The 21,398-nt window shown below is 40.0% G+C and overlaps 2 protein-coding genes across 3 annotated transcripts; one reads left to right on the top strand and one right to left on the bottom strand.

Annotated features, from left to right (window-relative positions):
• Window positions 1–1,238: 1,238 nt before the first annotated feature.
• Window positions 1,239–12,284, top strand: MIOS (meiosis regulator for oocyte development; the record flags this gene model as incomplete). Of its 2 annotated transcripts, XM_081996986.1 has the most annotated exons (10): window positions 1,239–2,552; window positions 2,753–2,840; window positions 3,790–4,047; window positions 5,352–5,521; window positions 7,235–7,300; window positions 7,927–8,085; window positions 8,848–9,000; window positions 10,289–10,493; window positions 11,595–11,724; window positions 11,964–12,284. In XM_081996986.1, the coding sequence occupies 10 exons, from the start codon at window positions 1,239–1,241 to the stop codon at window positions 12,058–12,060; spliced, it is 2,640 nt and encodes an 879-aa protein (XP_081853112.1). In that variant the 3' UTR covers window positions 12,061–12,284. The 2 variants fall into 2 exon arrangements, with proteins under 2 accessions (XP_081853112.1, XP_081853113.1); XM_081996987.1 differs by lacking the exons at window positions 7,927–8,085; window positions 8,848–9,000.
• Window positions 12,285–17,346: 5,062 nt separating this feature from the next.
• On the bottom strand, window positions 17,347–20,678 carry RPA3 (replication protein A3; the record flags this gene model as incomplete). The annotated part of the gene is made up of 4 exons (XM_081996397.1): window positions 17,347–17,429; window positions 17,925–18,033; window positions 20,133–20,207; window positions 20,580–20,678. 4 exons carry the CDS (start codon window positions 20,676–20,678, stop codon window positions 17,347–17,349), a joined length of 366 nt encoding a protein of 121 aa, XP_081852523.1.
• Between the last annotated feature and the right edge of the window lie 720 nt (window positions 20,679–21,398).

Raw genomic sequence — 21,398 nt, 5'->3', positions numbered from 1 at the left:
CTTTCCGCGCGCGCCGGAAGTGCCACATTTTTTCTTTCCCCGCTGCCCTCCCAACCGGAAAGCCTCGTGCGCCTCCCGTTTTTCCTCCTCGGACGGCGGGGCCGGCTGGCGGCGGGTCGCTGCCCGCCCCTCCCCTCCCTCCCCGGCGGTGGCGGCGGTGGTGGTGTCGGAGGGCCCCGCGGGGTGGGTGAGCAGCTGCTGCGCCCGGTGGAGGTGGGGGGTGGAGGCTCCGGTCCGTTCCCGCCGTCGCGGTATCTCTCTGCGGGCCTCGGAGGCCTCCACGTTCGGCGGCTCCTGCGTCGCGCCGCCCTTGGGCGGGGAGCGGCGAGGCGGGCCGGGCTGCGGCCGGGGGACCCTGCGGCCCTCGGAGCGCGTAGGAGCCGGGCTGGGGGTGACCAGCAGAGACACAGAGGAGGCACGGGAGAAGTAAATAGCGCTTTGGTTTCATGCTTCCGAATCTAGTATGTCCCTCTCTCCAATAATAGGCGTTTGTAGGATCTGTGGGGTCTTTTTCTTTATGTGTAGGCACGTGTAGTGATTCTGGACGTACAGGTACTGAAAGTGTAAATGATAATTAACAGCAGTGTAACCTTATGAACGCTGCTAGGCCAACTACGCATGAAGAGAATGTGGCGTTGGGGCAGCAGGTGGGATGAGGAGCAGTAGAATAAGATGATGAGTGGAAAGTTGTATTTCTGTAGAAATCTTGAAAGAGGGCGAGTCTTTCTAGGTGATGGAGCAGACTTCAGACAAAACAGGTTCTAATTTTTGTCAATTACTGCACATAAATTAGGCTGAGAAGTTTTCTTCTACATGTTTTAGGGAGTGGCTGTTTACCAGCAGCACACCCACATACCATGCCACATCATATTTCAGGTAACTCCTCCCTCCATAAGAATAAAATAATACTGGTGTGGAGTTTGTAAACGCAGCAAATCCTGTTGTTAGTTTGTGGGTGGCTATGTTGGTTCTGTCTCGGTAGGTGTATCCCAGCAAAACCAAACCATGCTGCTGTGGAGACGATTCAGCATTTGGCCTGAAATGTGTATGTGGTAAACGCTTGGGCTAAAAGTCATTCAGAACTACATACTTTTTTGTTTAAAGGTAATATCAGATTACAAAAGAATTTGAGGTTTGATAACATTCCTACAAATGATTTTCTCAACAGTTTCCATATGAATGGATATCACCTGAATCTTCTTACAAGAGCTTAAATTGCTTGTAAACTTACCCTAAACATGAGTGGCTCGAAACCCGATATCTTGTGGGCCCCACACCACGTTGACCGATTTGTTGTATGCGATTCGGAATTAAGCCTTTATCACATTGACTCCGCTGTAAGTTCAGAACTCAAGGCAGGGTCCTTGCGCTTATCAGAAGAAACTACAGCTACACTATTGTCAATAAATTCAGATACACCATATATGAAATGTGTGGCTTGGTATCCAAAGTATGATCCTGAATGTCTCCTTGCTGTTGGACAGGCCAATGGTCGAGTGGTACTTACTAGCCTCGGTCAAGATCACAATTCAAAATCTAAAGATTTGATAGGCAAAGAGTTTGTTCCCAAACATGCACGTCAATGCAATACCCTAGCATGGAACCCACTAGACAGCAATTGGCTTGCTGCCGGGTTAGATAAACATCGGGCTGACTTTTCAGTATTGATCTGGGATATCAGTAGCAAGTATGCCCCAGAGACTGCAATTGCTGCAGAGAAAGTAAGACTTTCATCAGGAGATCCGGAAGCAGGACTGGTAGTAACAAAGCCACTGTATGAATTAGGACAGAACGATGCTTGTCTCTCTCTCTGTTGGCTTCCACGGGATCAGAAGCTTCTTTTAGCTGGAATGCATCGAAATCTGGCTATCTTTGATCTGAGGAACACAAGCCAAAAGATATTTGTAAACACCAAGGCTGTCCAAGGAGTGACTGTCGATCCCTATTTCCACGATCGTGTAGCTTCCTTCTACGAAGGTCAGGTTGCCATATGGGATTTAAGAAAGTTTGAAAAGCCTGTTTTGACCTTGACAGAGCAACCAAAACCATTAACAAAAGTCGCATGGTGTCCAACAAGAACTGGACTGTTAGCTACTTTAACAAGGGATAGTAATATCATTAGACTGTATGACATGCAGCATACTCCCACCCCTATTGGAGATGAAACTGAGCCAACAATAATTGAAAGAAGCGTCCAACCGTGTGAAAACTACATTGCTTCATTTGCCTGGCATCCCACAAGTCAAAATCGGATGGTAGTAGTCACTCCAAACAGGACTATGTCTGACTTCACAGTTTTTGAAAGAATTTCTCTTGCGTGGAGTCCAGTCACATCCTTAATGTGGGCTTGTGGACGACATTTATATGAGTGTACAGAAGAAGGAAAAGCTAGCTCCTTGGAAAAAGACATAGCAACCAAAATGCGGCTCAGAGCTCTGTCAAGGTATGGTCTTGATACTGAACAAGTTTGGAGAAATCACCTCCTAGCTGGAAATGAAGATCCTCAGCTGAAATCGCTTTGGTACACTCTGCATTATATCCTTTATTTTACTGTAGTTTATATCCTAAGGAAGTGATATACCTTTATAGTTAAACTAGCTATATGAAATGCATGGAAGTCTTTAAATATAATGCAGCATCCTGTTAATACTTCACATATGTTAATAGGATGTGACTTTTAAATTTGAAAAAAAAATTTTCAAACACTGGGGAAAAATTAAGCTTCCTATACATGAAAATACTTATGAAGCAGTATACTGAAGATATGGATCAAAAACTTACAGGAAACAAAGGTCCTTTAGTTTATGCTGGCATTAAATCAATTGTGAAGTCATCTTTGGGTAAGAATGTTCCAACTTTTGATAAGTTCTACTGTAGTATCTTTACATAATGATGCACTCATGGGTTTGTCTTCAAAAATCATTGAAAGAAGCTATTTAAGCAGAGTATTTTTGTTTGTGTTTTAATATATCTAAGTTAACAGTTTATATTACAGTAATTTCCAGAATTTTCAGTGTTCTTTGAACGTTAGTAATCATAAAACCAAAATATCCTCAGAGGTAAATCATCAGCTGAACTATTTCAAGCATTTGGGGTTTGACTGTGGTGCTGAAAAGTCTTGCTCCCCACATAACTACTTTATTTTTGAAGTTCCATATAGGGGTGTAGTTCTAGGAAGCTGACTTTACTGTAGTCACTGCTGATGTACTAAGTAGATTTATATAACTATGTTTAAATAAGCTGCCATGTTCTGAAGTGGTAATCACCTCCAGTGTATCACGTTATATCTCTCACGCTCAGTGAAGTTTTTATGAGTATAAACTATTATTTGAATCTTTCCTTCTCTGTTCATTATGTGTCGTATTAATATTTATGCTCCCTGGAGCAAAAAATAGCTCTTTCGTGGTGGGAAAGCTTCTAGCACATTGATGCTTGCTGAGAAGAAGAGAACTAGTAGAGCAGGTGCTTGACTGTGTATTATGTATTTTCAAATTGAACATACTGATCACTCCTCCCAACTGTATAACAAGAATCTCCAAAATCTTAGGGGGTAGAGGAAAGAAAAAAGACTTAGTATGGAATATGTGTCAAGTTTAGATGCATGATTTTAGCAGATCAAAATAATTTTCTGTATGCTGCTCCTTACCATGGAGTTATTAGTGATGTTAATTTAAAGTACTAAAACATGATACTCAGCTTTGTACTCTGCTTTATGATTGAAATCGAAAGTGTTGCAATTGCAATTTAAATTGTGATTTAAGCATAATTTAACTCATTTCCCATTTCTAGGAACAACGGAGAACCTCAGGCACAGCAGGAGTGGATCTGATAGACAGGCAGATATTATTCAGTACCTGAGTGAGGAGAGATCCTTGGCTTTGCAGCTGTGTGGGTGGATAAAGAAGGGAACTGACTTAGATGTGGAACCTTTTTTAAATTCATTGGAACAGGAAGGAGACTGGGAGCGAGCCGCTGCTGTAGCACTTTTCAACTTGGACATACGGCGGGCAATACAAATTCTAAATAAAGGGGCTTCCTCGGGAAAAGGTGTGTATTGTGTTTAGTATCTTTTACTTTACTTCGGTGTTACAATACCTTAGTAGATTTTTTTCTGTAAACAGAATTACAGAAGATAGTACAGAAAAGAGGCCTGTTGTCTTACAAAATAGTTAGTTGAAGTGGTTGTATTGGAGCCTGGGAAGCTGACAAATCCTGATCTTTCGCTCCTCAGACTATCATATACCTTACTGTCTAGTTAAAATAGATTGTATGTTTCAGAGTTACCTATTGATACATAGACCAGAAAGTGTTACACTCAGAACTAGTGGATTTATTTTATTTATTTTAATGGAATTAAAATTTTATAATAATTTTAATTCCATTTATTTTAATGGAATCGCATCGTGGCTAGACGTCATGTATATCTGCTTCCGTCAGGCTGTATGCAGCTTTCCGCCAACACGATGGCTGTGGAATAACTGAAATGAATATTCAGGGTCTGCAGAAAACCTTTGTTTTGGAGCAATATTTGATAAGAGTTGCAATGTGTGAGGGAAAAGTTAAGATACTGGAGCCAAGAGACGGTGGTATTTTTGTTATGTTTTCTTGACAGCATTCCTCCTACAACTCCAGTTGGCATCTGTATTCTCTTACTAAATTTAAAAGACTGTCTTGCCACTAAAGTGGGTAGGTAAGACATGAAGGGAGCAGTTAAGGTTCTTTTAAATTTAATATTGCTCCAAAAGGGGTGGGGGGAAGTGTGTGTGTGCTTTCCATAGGGAAGGTTCAGAGTGGAGACATGCTATCTTTAAATTAAAAAATAAAATTGAACTTTCTGACAGAATGAATATTTAGATGAAATGGATTTAATGTTTTTAGGAAACTTGCTATATGCAATTGTCATCCTCCAGTTAGGTCTATTAAGTGATGGATGATGGCTTTATATATATGTGTGTATATATATATATATGGGGGGGTGTGTGTGTGTATTCTTGTGGATATGAATTATGGTAATGACAGTCTTTTGTGATAGCGATAGGAATACATTTAGCAGTTCAGAACTATTACAAAATACCAGAACCAGTGTGATGTTGCTTAAAGTATAATTCAAGGTGTCATGCATATGGGCTTTTGACTTTTAGAGCTGTTAACCTGAACAGGGGCGTTTAAAACAGAAACTGAAAAATGCTAGTGTATGCACGTTTATTTTAGCTAGTGTTAATTCTGCATTTTGTCTTGCATCCTGACAAAATGTTCTGTTTCAAACTAATGTTTTCAATTATAGTTTTAGTTGGATGTATTTTAAGTCCTTAACTTGAATATTGTTTCTCTGATTTTTTTTAATAAATAAGGTGATCTGAACCTTAATGTAGTAGCAATGGCTCTATCAGGCTACACAGATGAGAAGAACTCACTTTGGAGAGAAATGTGCAGTAGTCTAAGGCTGCAACTGAACAATCCCTACTTGTGTGCTATGTTTGCTTTCCTGACAAGTGAGTCTGGTTCATATGATGGTGTTTTGGTAAGTAAATTTCTCTTATGTTAAAATAACTTTAAGTAATAAGTGCATATATATACACACATATATAGGAGAATACTCTATTAATTAATCAGATTAGAATGTATTACTTTCTTCTGATGTTGGCAGATACCATTTTTTTCTCTTAAACAGGCATCTCATGTTAGTGAATGTTGTGTTAGTGAACAGAGTATATAAAAACATGCATAAGCAGCCAAAATATTCAATATAGTCACACAGAGGAATTATTTTTATTTTGGTGTGGAATTCTTAAACCATTAGAAATACAGTATCAAAACAATTTAAGCAGGAAGAAAAAGGGAGAGAGAGGTTGATAATGGAAATGCACAAAAGAGAGTAAGTGCAGGTGAGTTCCCAGAACTTTCACCAAGCAATATTTGCATTGAATTATATTTTATTTTTCCTTGCCTACTTGTGAAAATAATTTTACTGTGTTGAAACAATAATAGCTTCACATCTTCTGAGATTGGCGTAAACTTGCCCTGTGAAGAGCAAACTAAATTTTTAATTGTGAGATATTTTGAGCCTTTATAGGGGTAACATACTTGGTCCTTGGTTAGAGAACAACAGAAATACTTGATTCAGTAGGAATTATTTAGCTCAAGAGAGGACTCCTGTAATGCAACAGGGCAAGTGTCCTAAAACTATTTGAAGACAAGGTTGTCATAATATCGTGCTTTTAGGGTATTAAATAAGAATAAGAGAAGAATCCCAGGGGAGAGAAACCTGAGTCTGGCAAGAGAGAATGCTTTTGTTCCCTGGATGTTATGTAATATTTTTATAGTTGGGTTTTTATAGTTGGGTTTTTATTGATGAATTGGAAACTGGCAGACCATAAGGTTTTGACTGGGGTTTTTTGGTGGTTGGGGTTTTTTGCTTTTTATTTATTTTTATTTTTATTTTAATGGAACCTGGTGACATTTACATGAAAAAGATTTTGCCATGCACATCTCCTTATTTTGGCAGTGTCAATCACAACTTCTATTCTGAAAATATCAGTAGGGATAAATATGGGCACCGATAATTACCAGAATTAATCTAGTTGAGGATTTTTTTCTTAAGTGTCAGATCTAGTAAAAGGACTAGAAGCAGAAAGTAAATGCTATTGTATTGCTGTACCTTGAGTGCCAATATACTTGTGAGAAATCCATGTTCTGGGTGTTTGGGTTTTTTTGTTGTTGGGTTTTTTTTTTTAGCTTTTAGTTGTGATTTTAGGAAGGAATCGAGTGGTTAGGCTAGTTATTTTGTAAATATGGTAAATGAAAGTTTGTTTGTTTTTCTTGCCCCTGTGACTGGGTGAAACTCTTGGCTGTATGTGCTAGAAGAACTATGTGTCTTCTTTGCCCAGCCCCACATGTCTTGCAAAGTTTCTGTATCCAGGGTTTCAAAAACAATGTAGGATGTGTTGTACCAGGCTTTATGCCATTTGAATAGATTGTTCCAGTAGTCAGACTGGAACAGTCTGGATATATTCAAACTGTATCTGAATATAAATGATTAATCTGATAATTAGTGTTAGGTTTCTTCAGGTGCGATGCTTTCTTTGTCCGTTATCAAATTCATAATACTAGTTATACAGTAGCGCAAATGTTTACATTTGCATTTACATTCAAATTACATTTACATTCAAAAAGAATGTATTGAAAAAGTGGAAGCTTGAATGTGATGGTAGTATTCCCATTTTTCTCTCTGAAGTACGAAAACAACGTAGCTGTACGAGACAGAGTGGCATTTGCTTGCAAGTTCCTCAACGATGCTCAAGTAAGTCTGTGGTTGCACATTTAAGCAAACTGTTAAGCTGCATTTTATTTGGAGGCAGAAGAAACTCTGGGATGGACAGGGGTGAACAGTGGAAGCAATGAGTCGTGAGCGATTGTTTTTCTCTCATCACAATAGGATATAAGGTGTGGTATAATCTGGTCTTCAGTTTGTACCTTCAGCTTGATTTTTGTCTTTTTTTTTTAATATTGATGACATGCTAGTTTGTTGAATGTTACTGCATTAACTGTCTTACTGGAGAGTATTTGTACTTATTCAGTATTTATTTCCAGGTATTTATCTTCTCTGGAATTAAGGCTTGGTTTTACACCAGGAATGCTTTCTTTTAAATTCACTGAAGTATTTAAAGAACATGTAACTTCCCTCTTTGCACTTCATATCAAGAGGCTTAAAGTTTGTTGATAAATACTTTAATTCTGGCAATATAGTGGGTGTAGCCATATACTTTTTTCTTTATAACATCCATCAAGCAATGTATTCTGTTAGCAAAAGACACTCTTAAAGAAAGCTATTCAATTACTGAAAGTTTTTACATAGACCAATGTAAATGAGTTAGGAAGGGATGAACAGATGGCACAAGTTAAGTAAATTATTATTTGTTTTAATAGCTGAACAGGTTTATTGAAAAGTTGACAAATGAAATGAAAGATGCTGGGAATTTGGAGGGAATACTGTTAACAGGGTTGACAAAAGATGGAGTGGACTTAATGGAAAGTTATGTTGACAGAACTGGAGATGTCCAGACAGCAAGCTATTGTATGCTACAGGTTAGTGTTTAACTCAAAAATAAATGTTTATAGAAGACAACTAAGCATAGTTTCTTTAGCAGTATAGAATTGAATCTTGTGAACTAAAAAGTATTTTCTATAATAATTTGTGACAATATATACCATGCTTTTTTTGTGGAATCATCTGAAGCACTCAGTGTTAGCCACAAATGTGTATCTTCACTCTCTCTGGTTGAGATAGCTTGAGGAGATAGTGGTGGGCATGCAAAAATTAAAAATAGTCCTTTTCACTAGCTGAACTGGGAATACTTATTCCCCTGCTTATTGCTGGTGTGTTTCCTGATAGGTTTGAAACATTTTTTTTTGCTTCAAGATTTTGAAAGAGAACCGAAATGAGGGTTTGTTGTTTGACTGTAGGTATTGGTTTTGGTTTTTTTATGATGGACTTGTCTTGGCCCTTACACAGTTGCAACTATTGCCAGCACTGTGTTTAACTGCATATAAAATCATAACAATGATCTAGACTCTGATATGTGACAGAATTTTATAAACCTTCATCTGACAGACAGGGTTTTTAGTAGGACATGGCAGCACAGGTATTTTCAACTGGAGAGGCGAACTGAAAAAAATTTTTATTAAACTCACATTACAGTTTAACAGAAAATGAATATTCTTCTAGACAAATTACACTGTATTATTTCCCGTATCTTGTAGTATGCTATGTAAAGTCTTTTGAAAAAGTGAATAATACATGTTGTGTATCTTCAGTGTGTGTCTGACATTTTTTCCTGCCTGATTTAGGGTTCTCCATCAGATGTACTTAAAGATGAGAGGGTTCAGTACTGGATTGAGAACTACAGGAATCTTCTAGATGCTTGGAGGTTTTGGCATAAACGTGCAGAATTTGATATCCATAGGAGTAAGCTGGACCCCAGTTCAAAACCCTTAGCCCAGGTAAATGTAATTCTTGTATGAAGTTTGACCAATCCAGAAGGGAAAGTGGCATGGTACTTCCGTAGAAAAAAGTTGCTGGCTGCACCTTGACTTATGTGAAAGATTCAAGTGTAAAAGAAAGATTTCAACTAAAGCTGCCCTAAAAAAGTAGCCCTGTTTTTTCAAAGTAATTTTTGATATAGACTACAGAAATATGGTAAACAAAGCTACATTTCTTCATATCTAACCTAGGAAATCAGTTCCTTACCATTTTTATTCAAGTGTTGGGGTTTTTTTTCTTTTTTTAAGCCTTTCTCTTTCAAATAACAGGCTGTCTTTCAGAAACTGTAACTTTTCATAACTTTTTCTGGGGAAACCGTTTTTTTTCCTCCCATGTTGAAAAATAAAATCAGAGATGTATCATCCAGCTGAATGCTGCATCATGATGAGGATGATGCTGAAACCAGGGAACTGAACAAAGAAGCAGTTCAAATTGGCTCTGTTTTAATTGAAGCGAACCTCAAAGCTATTTTGGAGCCCTTGAACCTATGCTGAAAAGTGAACAGCAGCAACTTTCATTATCAGTTCTGAACATAAGCTAAACGAAAAACTGACGCCCCGTCCAAATGCTATCTACTTAACATCTGGTAGCCTTTCATATGGTCTCACCACAGCACCTTCCACTCCCTCATGTCTGCCAAGCATTTGCATTACAAGCTTTAGGGCCCAAGGGTTTCTAAGGAAGGCTTTTTTGGAATTCATGTATCCATCAGAGCTGTTTAAGGGGAGCTGCAGCTATACTGCTCCGAGTGGGAAGAAGTTGAGTTTACTGCTCCTTCCTTAATGCGATCAACATAAATAGCCCCTAAAGAGTTTAAAATGTGTGCTCATTGGTATCAAGTCACTACTTGTGGCATAAGGAAAATCCTCATGTTAGGGACTCTAGAATGTGTCACCTGACTATAAGGAGGGAGACACCAGATTTAATGGAGTGAACTTCATTTCTTTCCTTACTGCAGGTATAGCTTTTTATTATCTTAAATATTACCTTTCCAAATATTAGCAGTTGTACATGTTTTTATGTGCTTTTGAGGTAAGTGGGCACCATCAAGGCCTACTTCTCAGGACTGTGTGTCAAATCTGTAAGCCAAGATGTTAGGAACTCCTTCACAAGTAGCCTTGGCTTTCCAGGGCACTTTGTAGAATATCCAGTAAATAAGGCTTTCGTAGCTTGAGCAAATTCACTCATAGTTGTAGCAAAAATGGAACCAGACAAAAAAAAAAATTAATGTGTTTTTATTCACTTTAGGTGTTCGTGAGTTGCAATTTCTGTGGAAAATCAATCTCCTACAGCTGTTCAGCTATTCCTCATCAGGGGCGAGGTTTTAGCCAATATGGAGTTAGTGGTTCACCAACTAAGTCAAAAGTTACGAGCTGTCCTGGTTGCCGTAAGCCCCTTCCTCGCTGTGCACTTTGCTTAATAAATATGGGAACACCAGTTTCCAGCTGTCCAGGTATGACACGGTGTGTTTTAGTTACTCAGCTAGAGTACTAGTTAGAGGCCTAATGAGCAGTTCCTGTTGGAATACCTTCAGTTGCACCTTTTTCTTTATATTTGTATTTGTACTATAAATATTCATATCTGTCATTTTGAGGGAGGGAGACCATAATCGAAAACTTGTTTACATACCATTGGATTTTATGATGAAACCTATGTCTCAGTTCTTTGATGTCAGACAGTATGCACAATTACTTGGTTCTGACTGTTTTCCCAGTGAGATTGTCAGTAAAATTCCATGGTTAGACAGAAGCAAAGATTCAAGTATTGTGGTGGTCAGTATTGTGAGCCTTAAAACTGTAAGAAATGGGAATTGAGATTCTTGAGATGAACTGTAGGGATGCTACAGAAATCTTGGAATGTAAATGAATTGATTTTTAGCTGGAAGAGGAAGGGAAGAATAAATTTAATGTGATATACTTTCTGTCAAAAATTACGCAAAAATGTATGGGTCATGCTGTCACAGCCAGGAGATACTATGACTGGAATCGTTTGGTTCTAAACATCTTGGGCTCAGTGTTATACAAGGTCTAAATGAAATTGATTTTGTCCATATTTTAAAGTCAGTCTTGTTAAAGAGCCATGTGCAGTTGTCATCTATTTATATATCCTCATTCTTTTACTGATCTGTTATGACTTCTTTATTGTAATTGTTTAGGTTAATAACTTAGATTTTTTGTGGCTTTATATTTCTTTTTGAAGCAGAACATTTCATGTGCAGTAAAACAGGTCCATAATTCACTGGAACATAAATCAATCACTGAAACATAAATCACCATTGAAAGAGATTCTGTCTGTACAATTTGTTTAATAAGCAAGTTTAACGTGTCCATAAGATGTGAAACAGCAGCTCAGCAGTATAATTCTTGTTTTGGCTTTTCACCAGTTCTTATCTGTTTAATAAGCTTACTGACTTCCCTTTTAATTAAATCAGGCCATTTTTTCACATGATGTTTCTAATTTCAAGTTTGTTCTAATAGTGTTACTAAGACTGAAATATAAAAGAAGGATAATGATTTACAAGCATATTTGTGGGTGTGGGTTTGCCTCTGCACAGGAGGATCCAAGTCAGATGAAAAAGTCGATCTTAGCAAAGACAAGAAGTTAGCCCAGTTCAACAACTGGTTTACTTGGTGTCACAACTGTAGGCATGGTGGACATGCTGGGCATATGCTTAGCTGGTTCAGGTAAGTTGATGTTAAAATCTTTCTTATTCCACATGTGTATGCTGCACTGAGTAGGACATGCCTTGTTTGCTGCATCTGTTATTAGAATGTGTGTTGGTTCAGAACATAAGCAAAACTTAACTATGATGCTGAGTTTTTCTGAGATACTGTTTCCCTGCACATACTTTAACGTATAGCTTACAAAATTCTTGTTAGTTTTATTTTACCTGTTTTTTCTTTTTTTTGCGGTTGTTATCTAGGGACCACACTGAGTGCCCGGTTTCTGCCTGCTCTTGTAAGTGTATGCAGCTGGATACAACAGGGAATCTCATTCCAGCAGAGACTGTCCAGGCCTAAATATTATTTTCAAATGTGGGGCTCTCTAATGGATGTCTGTCATAGTCCAAGCATGTATTTTAGACAAAGGTCATTTGTGACTTACTGACTGTGGAAAAAATAAATTGCTATCTGATTAGTAAAGCGATGTGTGTATGACTGCTTGGTAGAAACAGGTATTCCTGAAATGAGCCTCTGTGGTCCTTGCTGAGAGGACTGAAGCAGTTCAGTTAAAAAGCACTCCTGGAATTGTGAATGCTTTGGATTTGCTAAAACTTTTAATAAAGTTTTCAGGGTAATGCTGATCGACCCTTTTCTTTGTTTTCCAAACAAAGCAGTGTTATATGCTGTGTTCAGTGAAGGTGGGCTTTCAAAATAAACACCTGAAAAGTGTTCTTCAGAAGATTGTGATGCTGTGGATTCCTCCACTCATTGTTTGATCACACTTTCTTGTCTGCAAACCATCATTTCCTTGTAAGTTCATTTGAAGTGCCACTGTTAATTGTATTCTCAAGATTTTTGTGTTAAAGGAAAATCCATTTCCTTCTGTTCCCAAGTTTTGTTAATCATAAAGCAATATCTTTGCAATTCAAGGTCTTACTTAATTTACCTACATACCTAGCTGATGTGAATTTTAATGATAAAGAATTCTGGGGTTTTGTCTCCTAGAGATGTCTATATCCTAGAGAAGAGTTCTCTGGAAAGTCATTTGTCTGTTTCAGTGCAGAGTGCCGGTAAACTACAGGAGGTTTCATTTGATTAATTTTTAACATAGTACTGTGAAGAGCTGAAGTCTCAAGGACTGGAGACATGTAAATATTTAAGTTTTAAACTACATGCCGAGTCTTGACTAGAAAAATATTTGAAGACTTCTGGGTAATCAGCATTTCCACGTACTTCTGAAATACGCTGGGAGGTATGAAATCAACCTGTGTAAATCCTGATTTTGGTCACTAGTGGACACCAGTCTGTTCCCAAAAGGATGCACTATTTTAGGTCATTGACCAGAAGTGGTTCTAGCTATGTTACCAGCTGGAATTAAGATTATTTATTAACTTGAGGGAGAGTCAATGATATTTTACTAATACTGTGCTAGGACCTAATCGGTATTGTTGTCCTTGATTTTGTAGGCAACAACATTCACACAAATTAGGGAAAAAAACCACCTGTTTTAAGGTATGTGATAATAACATCAGTTTACTTGGTGTGTGTTTATTTACTAGTAGAAACAGTATATGAGTTACTTAACACTTCTGTGCTATGAAATACTAAATGGAATGCTAGCAATAAACTGGTACCATATTGCCAGGACTGTGAAAATTGGTGTTTTGAAAGAGAATATATTGTAATATACCACTAGTTCTAAGTGCTCTAGTGTAGTTGCAACAAGATGGAATGTGGAAATGTTTTCTGTAGATGTAAATGATGACATTCAGGACTTTGGGTTGTATTTTCTTATTAAGCATTAATATTGTAATACATCTGCTACATTTATTCTGATCTAATTTTCTTGCCTAATTGGCAAAGATCTTTTAAAAGTAAAAAATCTAAGAGGTACTTGATATTTGTAGGCATGGGAGTGCAGTTACTTTTTTTTTCTTGTTAGAGTATTTATTTCTCTTTCCTGTATTTTTGCACACTATGTTGCTGTTGAAGGGCTCTTCAAAATGTTCTCCATTTATAAATGTAAACTGGGGGTTAATGTGTGATACTCTATTTATATAAAAACAGACAATAAAACTTGCTTTATGGAAATGAGATTTTGTAAGTATCAAGGATATGTTTTTATTCCTCTGTAGTAACATTTAGTAAATTTTCATGATAAATTCCATGTCCAGGTGATGGCAACTACTAACTTATGAGGTCTCATTTTCCTATGTAAAAAAACCCTCATTTATAACATTTTTGACTTGACTATACCTGTTTGTCAAATTCTATTAGTTCATTAAATTAGGTGCTTACTTTAATATTCAGCATGTCTTTGAAATGTTTTGGATTATGAATATGTGCATATTCTGGCACAGTGTAACTACCAGTTTTGGCTGTTGTAATTGGTAATCAGGCATGTTTTTAATGATCAGATTTTTTCCTTGTTTTGCTTTTAAATTAATAAAGCTGTGATTTTGGGGGTGATTTGTTGTCTTCTAACAAAAAGTATAGCTACAGACATTTTATTTTATAGGTCCAGTTACTGTTACATTTCCTGTTTTCTGATACCTGCTTTGATAGAGTTAACTAGATGAAGGTGACCTTGCATACTACAATGTTTTGACCCTATGGTTCATGCTGATTACATTCCATTATTTTCATTTCATGATATGCTCCAGCCTTGCCTCCCTTCCCTGATGAAGCACATTCCCCCTCTGAGCTGTCAGAACAGAGAGGGAAGTCACAGTAGCTTGCTGGCCCACAGGGCTGCTCCCAGCTTTACCTCGGAGTCCTTCTGTCCCGCTGCCAGGGACTTTGAGCAGGGGTGAGTTCTTAACCACTGAGTGAGGATTTCCATGTCGACCAGACTCACCAAAGAGAGGTTTGGCTTGAGAAAGTGGGGGTACCTGGACAGCAGCATGTCCCTTGTTACAGCGGCAAGACCTTGTGACTCCACACAAGCGCCAGAGGAATGCAGAGATTCTTTCATCCCATGTGTAGGTTCCCTAAATAAAACTCTGTCACCTGTTTCATAATTTTTTTGCAGTTTAGCCTGCTGGACAGCTAAAACAGACTGATGGTTTAAGAACTGTTTCTCAAAACACAGCTCTTCAGTGTTTCATGAAGACTGGACCACCTAGCAGTCCCTGCAACAAGGCAGGCACCCTTAAGCTGCATCTTATTTTGAAGAGCTTAGTAACCAGGTTCTGCTAAAGCCTAACCTCCACTGCAGCCAAGACAGTGCAGTTTGGGACCTGCTCAATCCCTTCCACCTTTCCAACCACTATCTTGCCTGATCTGTGCTTCCCCGGTGCCTCTGGCAGATGCCCCTTCTGTACCAGATTTGTTTTTTTCCAGTTACGGTTACTTAGAACAGGCTCCTGCCAACTATGCCAGATACTACAGGAGAAGGCAACATGACAGCATCCCCCAGGCCAATGTTAGGAAGGGCAGGGAGAAGGGTGCGAGGTTCCAGCAGTCACAAATGTGATGGGAGCAGTAGGCTTGCTGTCCTGCTCCAAATGACAGGAACCTCTCCCAGTCAGCCCCTATTGCATCATTCACTTCATAACCCCCTTTCCTCTCCCTGCTTCCCACCCTTTTCTACCCTTGTGTCCTCCCAAAGAAGCCACCAGCTCCTCTTCACACCTTCCATTACTGGCCCTGGTTTTGGTGACGTCCCCTCTTTGGTGTTTACAGTACAGTTGCCCTGGTGACTCCTCTTTGGTCAGCGACCCACAAAGTCACAATTTCCCATTTTATTATAGCTACAAGCTCTGGCAGTTTCTCACACCTTTATTTTCTTAGTGTAGTCCTGAGGGTTAGCAGGCCCCATGGTTATTCCCTTCCCATGGGTATCTGGGATGGCTGGCAGTTTCCCATATTGCTATCCTGGTTAAGTGCATGTATGATCTGAGCATTACTTGTCCTTTAATATAAGCATATTTTACAGTTCCTTGCATTGCTGTCTTGTTTGTATAGCTATATAGACAGGGTAGGCCATTTATTCACAAACCTTGACAGTCTATAGAGAATCAGGTGACTGAAAAACACATAGAGGAAACTTTCAGTTGTATATTGCTTGCCTAGCCACATATCGTCGCTGCAGGACTGCACGAACAAGAAGAGTCTTGACTGAAAAAGGGAAACTGTAGCATTTATCACTCGGATGTGTTCAAGTATTTACAACACAAGACCACGTATCCAAGCATGGTCTCTGCATGGAGGTAAAGTGCTATAGCCATCTAGTGGTAGATTATTTTATTAGGCCTGGATAGTCTTGGTAACTGTACATAACATTTTTACAGAATATATATACATGCACAAAATGCCAATTTTCTGAAGTAGAATAGTACAAAATAATTTTAAATGCTCCAAGTACATGCATGCAGTTATTAAGAAAGACATTTTATTTTACTGAGCATTACAATATAGCAGTGTTAGCACTACAGGACAGAGCATGGCATCATGCCACAGGGACCTCATGTTCTTGTTTGCTATATGAGACTGACTCATACTTCAGAAGTCCTCCTTCCCAGTAACAGTAACTTTGTTATTGTCTGTCTTCTAAGTAGAGGGGAAAAAAACAGATCACCTGTTAACTTTGTCATTCACCCGTTTGTAGTAACTTTGATAAACAAGAAGTCTTTAAAACATAAATTCCTGGAATGAAAGCAGAGATGTCTGTTTATAAATAAGCACAAAGCTAGCAGTCTTAATAAGGCACTAAATCTAGCTATTAAACCAGAATCCTGTTTGTGTGAAAGATTAATGAACATGGCTAAGGTATATTTAAAATACTTTGATTTTATTTATTCATTCACAGACAATATTTCCAAAGTTAGATGTCACTTTGATTGTATTACCTTAAGAGATGTAAGAACTCTGCTATGTGCTGTAAGTAGCCTGGATAGTAACAAAATAGGGAACTATGTGGAATTCTGTATGTCATCATGACAAGCTGGCTGAATATGGTACTTCTGCTTAGACTCCCACCAAGGATGAAGGCTGTGATGGGAACTCAACAGCACTTGAAATCCACAAGCCTAACTAGACATCTCCCAAGCATTTAACATCAGTGCCAAAGGCAAGTACCTTGTACTCCACTTACATCTGTCAGGTAAAATAGAACAGGAGTCGCCCTTTATCACTGAAAACAGCACTCTAACATGTAATACTGACATGAGTAGTTAAATTTAGTCAGATCTTTTTTATTGGAGAAGAGACCATTTTCAAGACACAAAATACCCTCCCCATGTTCAATAAATTTATATCAAAGTAAATGAAATTTAAAAAATTCTTTACATTAAAACCCCACCAAATGTCTTCGAGTTTCCTGTGAAGTATCCTGGAACCTCTGCCAACAAAAAGATGCCTACAAAACTTCAGTTTCTAGCAAGTCCAATCCTGCAAGAGAACACTCCTCATGGATGCAAAAGGGTTAGATATATACAGACAGTGAGATATCCACAGAAGTGTTCTCCTTACTGCATAAATTAATTTTCAAATAAAACATTCTTCAGTGGCCATACATGGCACACATAACAGCATCTTTTCAGTTTATTTGTTGGAAATGAATGCAACTGTTAACATGCTGTCAGGCAAGAAAGCTACGGTACTGTTGTCCCCTCTGAAACTCTAAATATATGCTAGGAAAAATCAGGTGTTCCGCCCAGTACCAAACGGGAAGTATTCAGGGAATTCATGAATAATTTTCAGTGCTTCATTGTAGAGTTCCAGATCTGAAACAGGGCAAAGAAAATTGTTATGATGCGTAAGCTAAACCCTCCACAAGCAAACGACAGTATTAAAATGCTGCTTATTTTAAAGCACTACAGCTGAGTGTTCCCAGTTTCCCTCATCCTCCCCAGTCTTCCCAAGGCAGTCACAGTCTCATTGCTTGCTTTCTGGAGGGTTATTTTTAGGCCTGCTAGCTGCACAAGCACACAGACAAGGTCCAGTGCAAGGCAAGAACCACATGGTTGGGAGAATCACCAGACCATGGCAATGATCTAGACTGGCTCCAGCTTTGAGTCAGTCCCTACAGTCTGACAGTAAACCAGTAATTTTGTACGTAATTTTTGCCATGACTCTCTTTTTCTACATTCTATTCCATATCTGGCAGCTTGAAGAAAGACCTTGTCCGTATGATAAGGTAATCAGGCCTTCCCTTCTTACTTATCAAAGAATAGTTCAGAACACAAAATGAATTTGTCATAATGTATATTCTTACTTACCAAATGGACTTTTATCTTCTCTGAACTGAACGTATGACATGCACATGATGGTTGCTTGATTTGTTACTCTTCCCACTACTTCAATAACTCCCGAGATCTCTTCATCTAGCTAGAAAATATACCAAAAATGAGATTAGTATTACCAAATCAGCTGCTGTCTCTACTGCACAGCACTTGAGCTAGGAACACTTCACAACTGAAGGTTAAGGTTTGTTCATGACAACAGATTTTGTTCCATGTCAAACAGTACAGTACTACTGAACAGCCCTGCGCCCCTCCCCCAAAAAAACACTACAAAAGCCTTGAGCAACTTACAGATTTACAGTTTTTGTAACAGGCAATTCAGGACCAACTGAAAAAAATTAGGAAGAAGCAAAGGGAAGATACCACTTTATAAGTACATAAAACTGTATAATTTAATCACTGAACAGAGACTAATCTAGGACACAGAGGGCAGAAGAATATGTATTTTAGTGCATTGCCTTCAAACCCGAGTAAATTATTGAACTCTGCAAGAGCTAAGGAAGTATCACACATGCCAGAGAGCAGTTCCAGCATTCCAGGTTCATGAAGTATAATCGGAAATGGTTTCTTAAGTAACCTGTCGGTAAGTGTTCAGAATATGAAGATGTTGACAATAACAAGCCTTTGGTTGAATAAGAAAGAAAAAAAAAGCTAAAAATGTTGTCTTACTCCAAAGTCATATAGCTTGAACGTGTTTTCTTTCTTTTTCTAAGATACCCATTTTAAAAGTACGGTACTATTTCAGTAATACTCTTCCAATATCGAACTCTTACTTTTAACTTTCTAGTAAGTTTCCTGGAATACAGCAATAGATTCCCTCCCCATAATTTTGGGGTTTGCTGTTGAAAGAAGGAACTACACACATGCAAACAAATGAATCTGTTACAGGGGGGGTAAAAAGTTAGAAAGCATTTTGATTAGCAAATCTAGAAGTTCCTCCATTTACACCTGGGGATCCAGAAAGATGAACCCTGCATGTTTTTTCTGTGCACACCACCTTCCTCTCCCTCACAGGCTGATACAACAGTGGAACACAGACTGGGAAGCACCCAACAGTGCAGCTATGCATTTATGAAATTTGCCCATTTAGTCTGTCATGGCAAGTTGTGGAATTGTTGGTCAGGTGCTGGCATCTGAAGTTTTGACAACCTAAGGCAGGAAACCTTTTCATGAGCTCAGGATGGAGTTAGGAGACAGGCAAAACTTGTAGGAAAGCCTTTTTTGTTTTTCAGTTTGAAGATGAAGTCAGCAAGCTTCACATTTATAAGACAAAACTCTTTGCGAGATCAAACTACATTTTTCATCAAGGAGAGACTCCTGTCTTGAAAGTCAAGAGTACCGTGTACAATTATTTCACATGGAAATGGCAAGATTTCTCAGCGTTTAACAACTCATTCAGAGAAAAAAGATGGAAAGGCTACATACATGGTCAGTTAAGTTAGAGCATTTGCCACCACAATGAAAATAATCCTTTAACTACAACATTTGCTAGAGGAAAAAAAATACAGACAAACGAGAATGCCAGGGCGTTACTCCTTTACTAGCACATGGTAACAAAGCAAGCAATATTTTTGTGCAGTACTTACAATCAGATCTTATACACATTGCATTAATTGCTTGATTTTTTATTTTTTTAAGAAAGAATGCTTCAAGCCAACTATGAAGTTTACTGGAATGATATGACAAGTGTTCTAAGAGGATATAGAAATGTCAACTCAAAAGCCTCTTGAGAATACCATATTCTTGGGGTTTTGGATTATCTTCACAAAATACTCTGTTAGGCATATAAAGGCAATATGAAAAAGAAAGGAAAAAGTGAAATTAAAATAAAGCTAATACATGTAGTGGAATATATTACACTATAAACAATGAATAGAGTAAGACAAAGTAGCCAGACAAGGATGTGTCTGTCAAGGAATGAGTTCTCTAAAATCAGCTGAAAATTGATGAAGACCAAGGCAGTTCATGAATATGAAGGCTGCAAGTTAGCTAGAAGACGCAAGAAGCAGAGGCAGTGAAACATAGGTGAAAAAGAGAGAGACCATTTTTTTGGCTTTTTTTTTTTTCCTTTCCTGACTAAAAACTCAATACATGCAAGGCATGCACAGGTTTCATAAGGGAAAAAAAACCTCTGGTATCCACCAGAAGCAACATCAAGTATCTACAAAGTATTCCTTAACTCACAGGTTCGCTCAGCTCCACAGTCGTATGTTTTCCTTCTCCATCCGAAAGCACGAAAAGCTTCCCAGTAGGATGAATCTACAAGACATTAGGCCTGTGCGCTCAAAAGGCGGCTGTAAGCGTCACAGCTTTGGCCGCCTCCACCAGAACTGCGCGGCGGGCCTTCCTCCGAAAGATCCCACCGCTACAGCCGCCCCCCGCCCTGGTCCCGGGCCGACTAGGGCTGCCGGCCTCCCTCAGGCCGGGCCGCGACAAGCTGCACCAGGCAAGGCGACACACCGCCCTCTCAGGGCGCCAGCCCCCCGCCATAGCCCGCTCACCCCCCGCCGGGCGACAGCCCGCAGCGCGCGCCGGAGCAAGGCCCCACTCGGTCCGACAGCGCAACCACCCGCCCTGGGGCCCCGCGGCGCAGCCCAAAGGGCAGTAGCCGACCGCCGAGGAGACACGGACCTTCTCGACGCGGCCCACGAAGCAGACGGGCTGCCCGATGTGCTGCGCCAAGTGACCGGTGGCGATGCGCGGCCGCGGCACCTCATGGACGTCCCCCATCGCGGCGCGATTTCCCGCTCTTTGCGGAGGGGAGGGGCGCCGTTACCTCTGGCAACGGGGGGGGAGGGGGAAGCATCGGGGCGGGACTTCCCCTTCGCCTGACGCGACCCGGAAGCGGAGGCGGCGGTTGGTGAGCGGTGGCGGCGGTGGCGGCATCGGGCGGTGGGTGATAGCGGAGCGGGTGTCGCTGCTGCCGTGGCGGGGAGGCCGACGGGGGGCTGAGCCCCGGGCGAAGCCGAGGAACCCGGGGCTCAGCCCCCGCCGGCCTCCCCGCCGCGGCCTTCCAGCTCTATCCTGTCATTTAATCCTTTTCTCTTAATTACCCCTTTTTCCCCCTCCCTTTAAATACTCGCTCCCCTTAGGTCACCGCTGCCCAAGCCAAGCATTCCCGTCACCGGTCTGTTAACCCTCGCTTGTTTTACAGGCCGTAGTCCATACGCGAAACGTTGCGTGTTAACGGCTGCCATGCCCGTTTCCACAGACGAGCGTCATCTGGGTGAGGAGCGGCTGGAGAGCGGCCCTGCAGCAAGGGGCTGGGGTGCTGATCGGCAGCAGGCTCAGCAGGAGCCAGCAGCGTGCCCTGGCAGCCGGCAGGGCAAACCGCATCCCGGGCTGCCCCAAACGCAGCATAGCCAGCCGGTCAGGAGAGGGCTAATCCCGCTGTACTCAGCGCTGGTGCGGCCTCACCTCGAGTATTGAGTGCAGTTCCGTGCACTGCAG

This window comes from Phaethon aethereus (genome assembly GCF_964289735.1).
Source record: "Phaethon aethereus genome assembly, chromosome: 2".
Taxonomy (NCBI): domain Eukaryota; kingdom Metazoa; phylum Chordata; class Aves; order Phaethontiformes; family Phaethontidae; genus Phaethon; species Phaethon aethereus.
The sequence above is the reverse complement of the archived record's forward strand: the minus strand, read 5'-3'. Positions and strand labels throughout refer to the sequence as shown.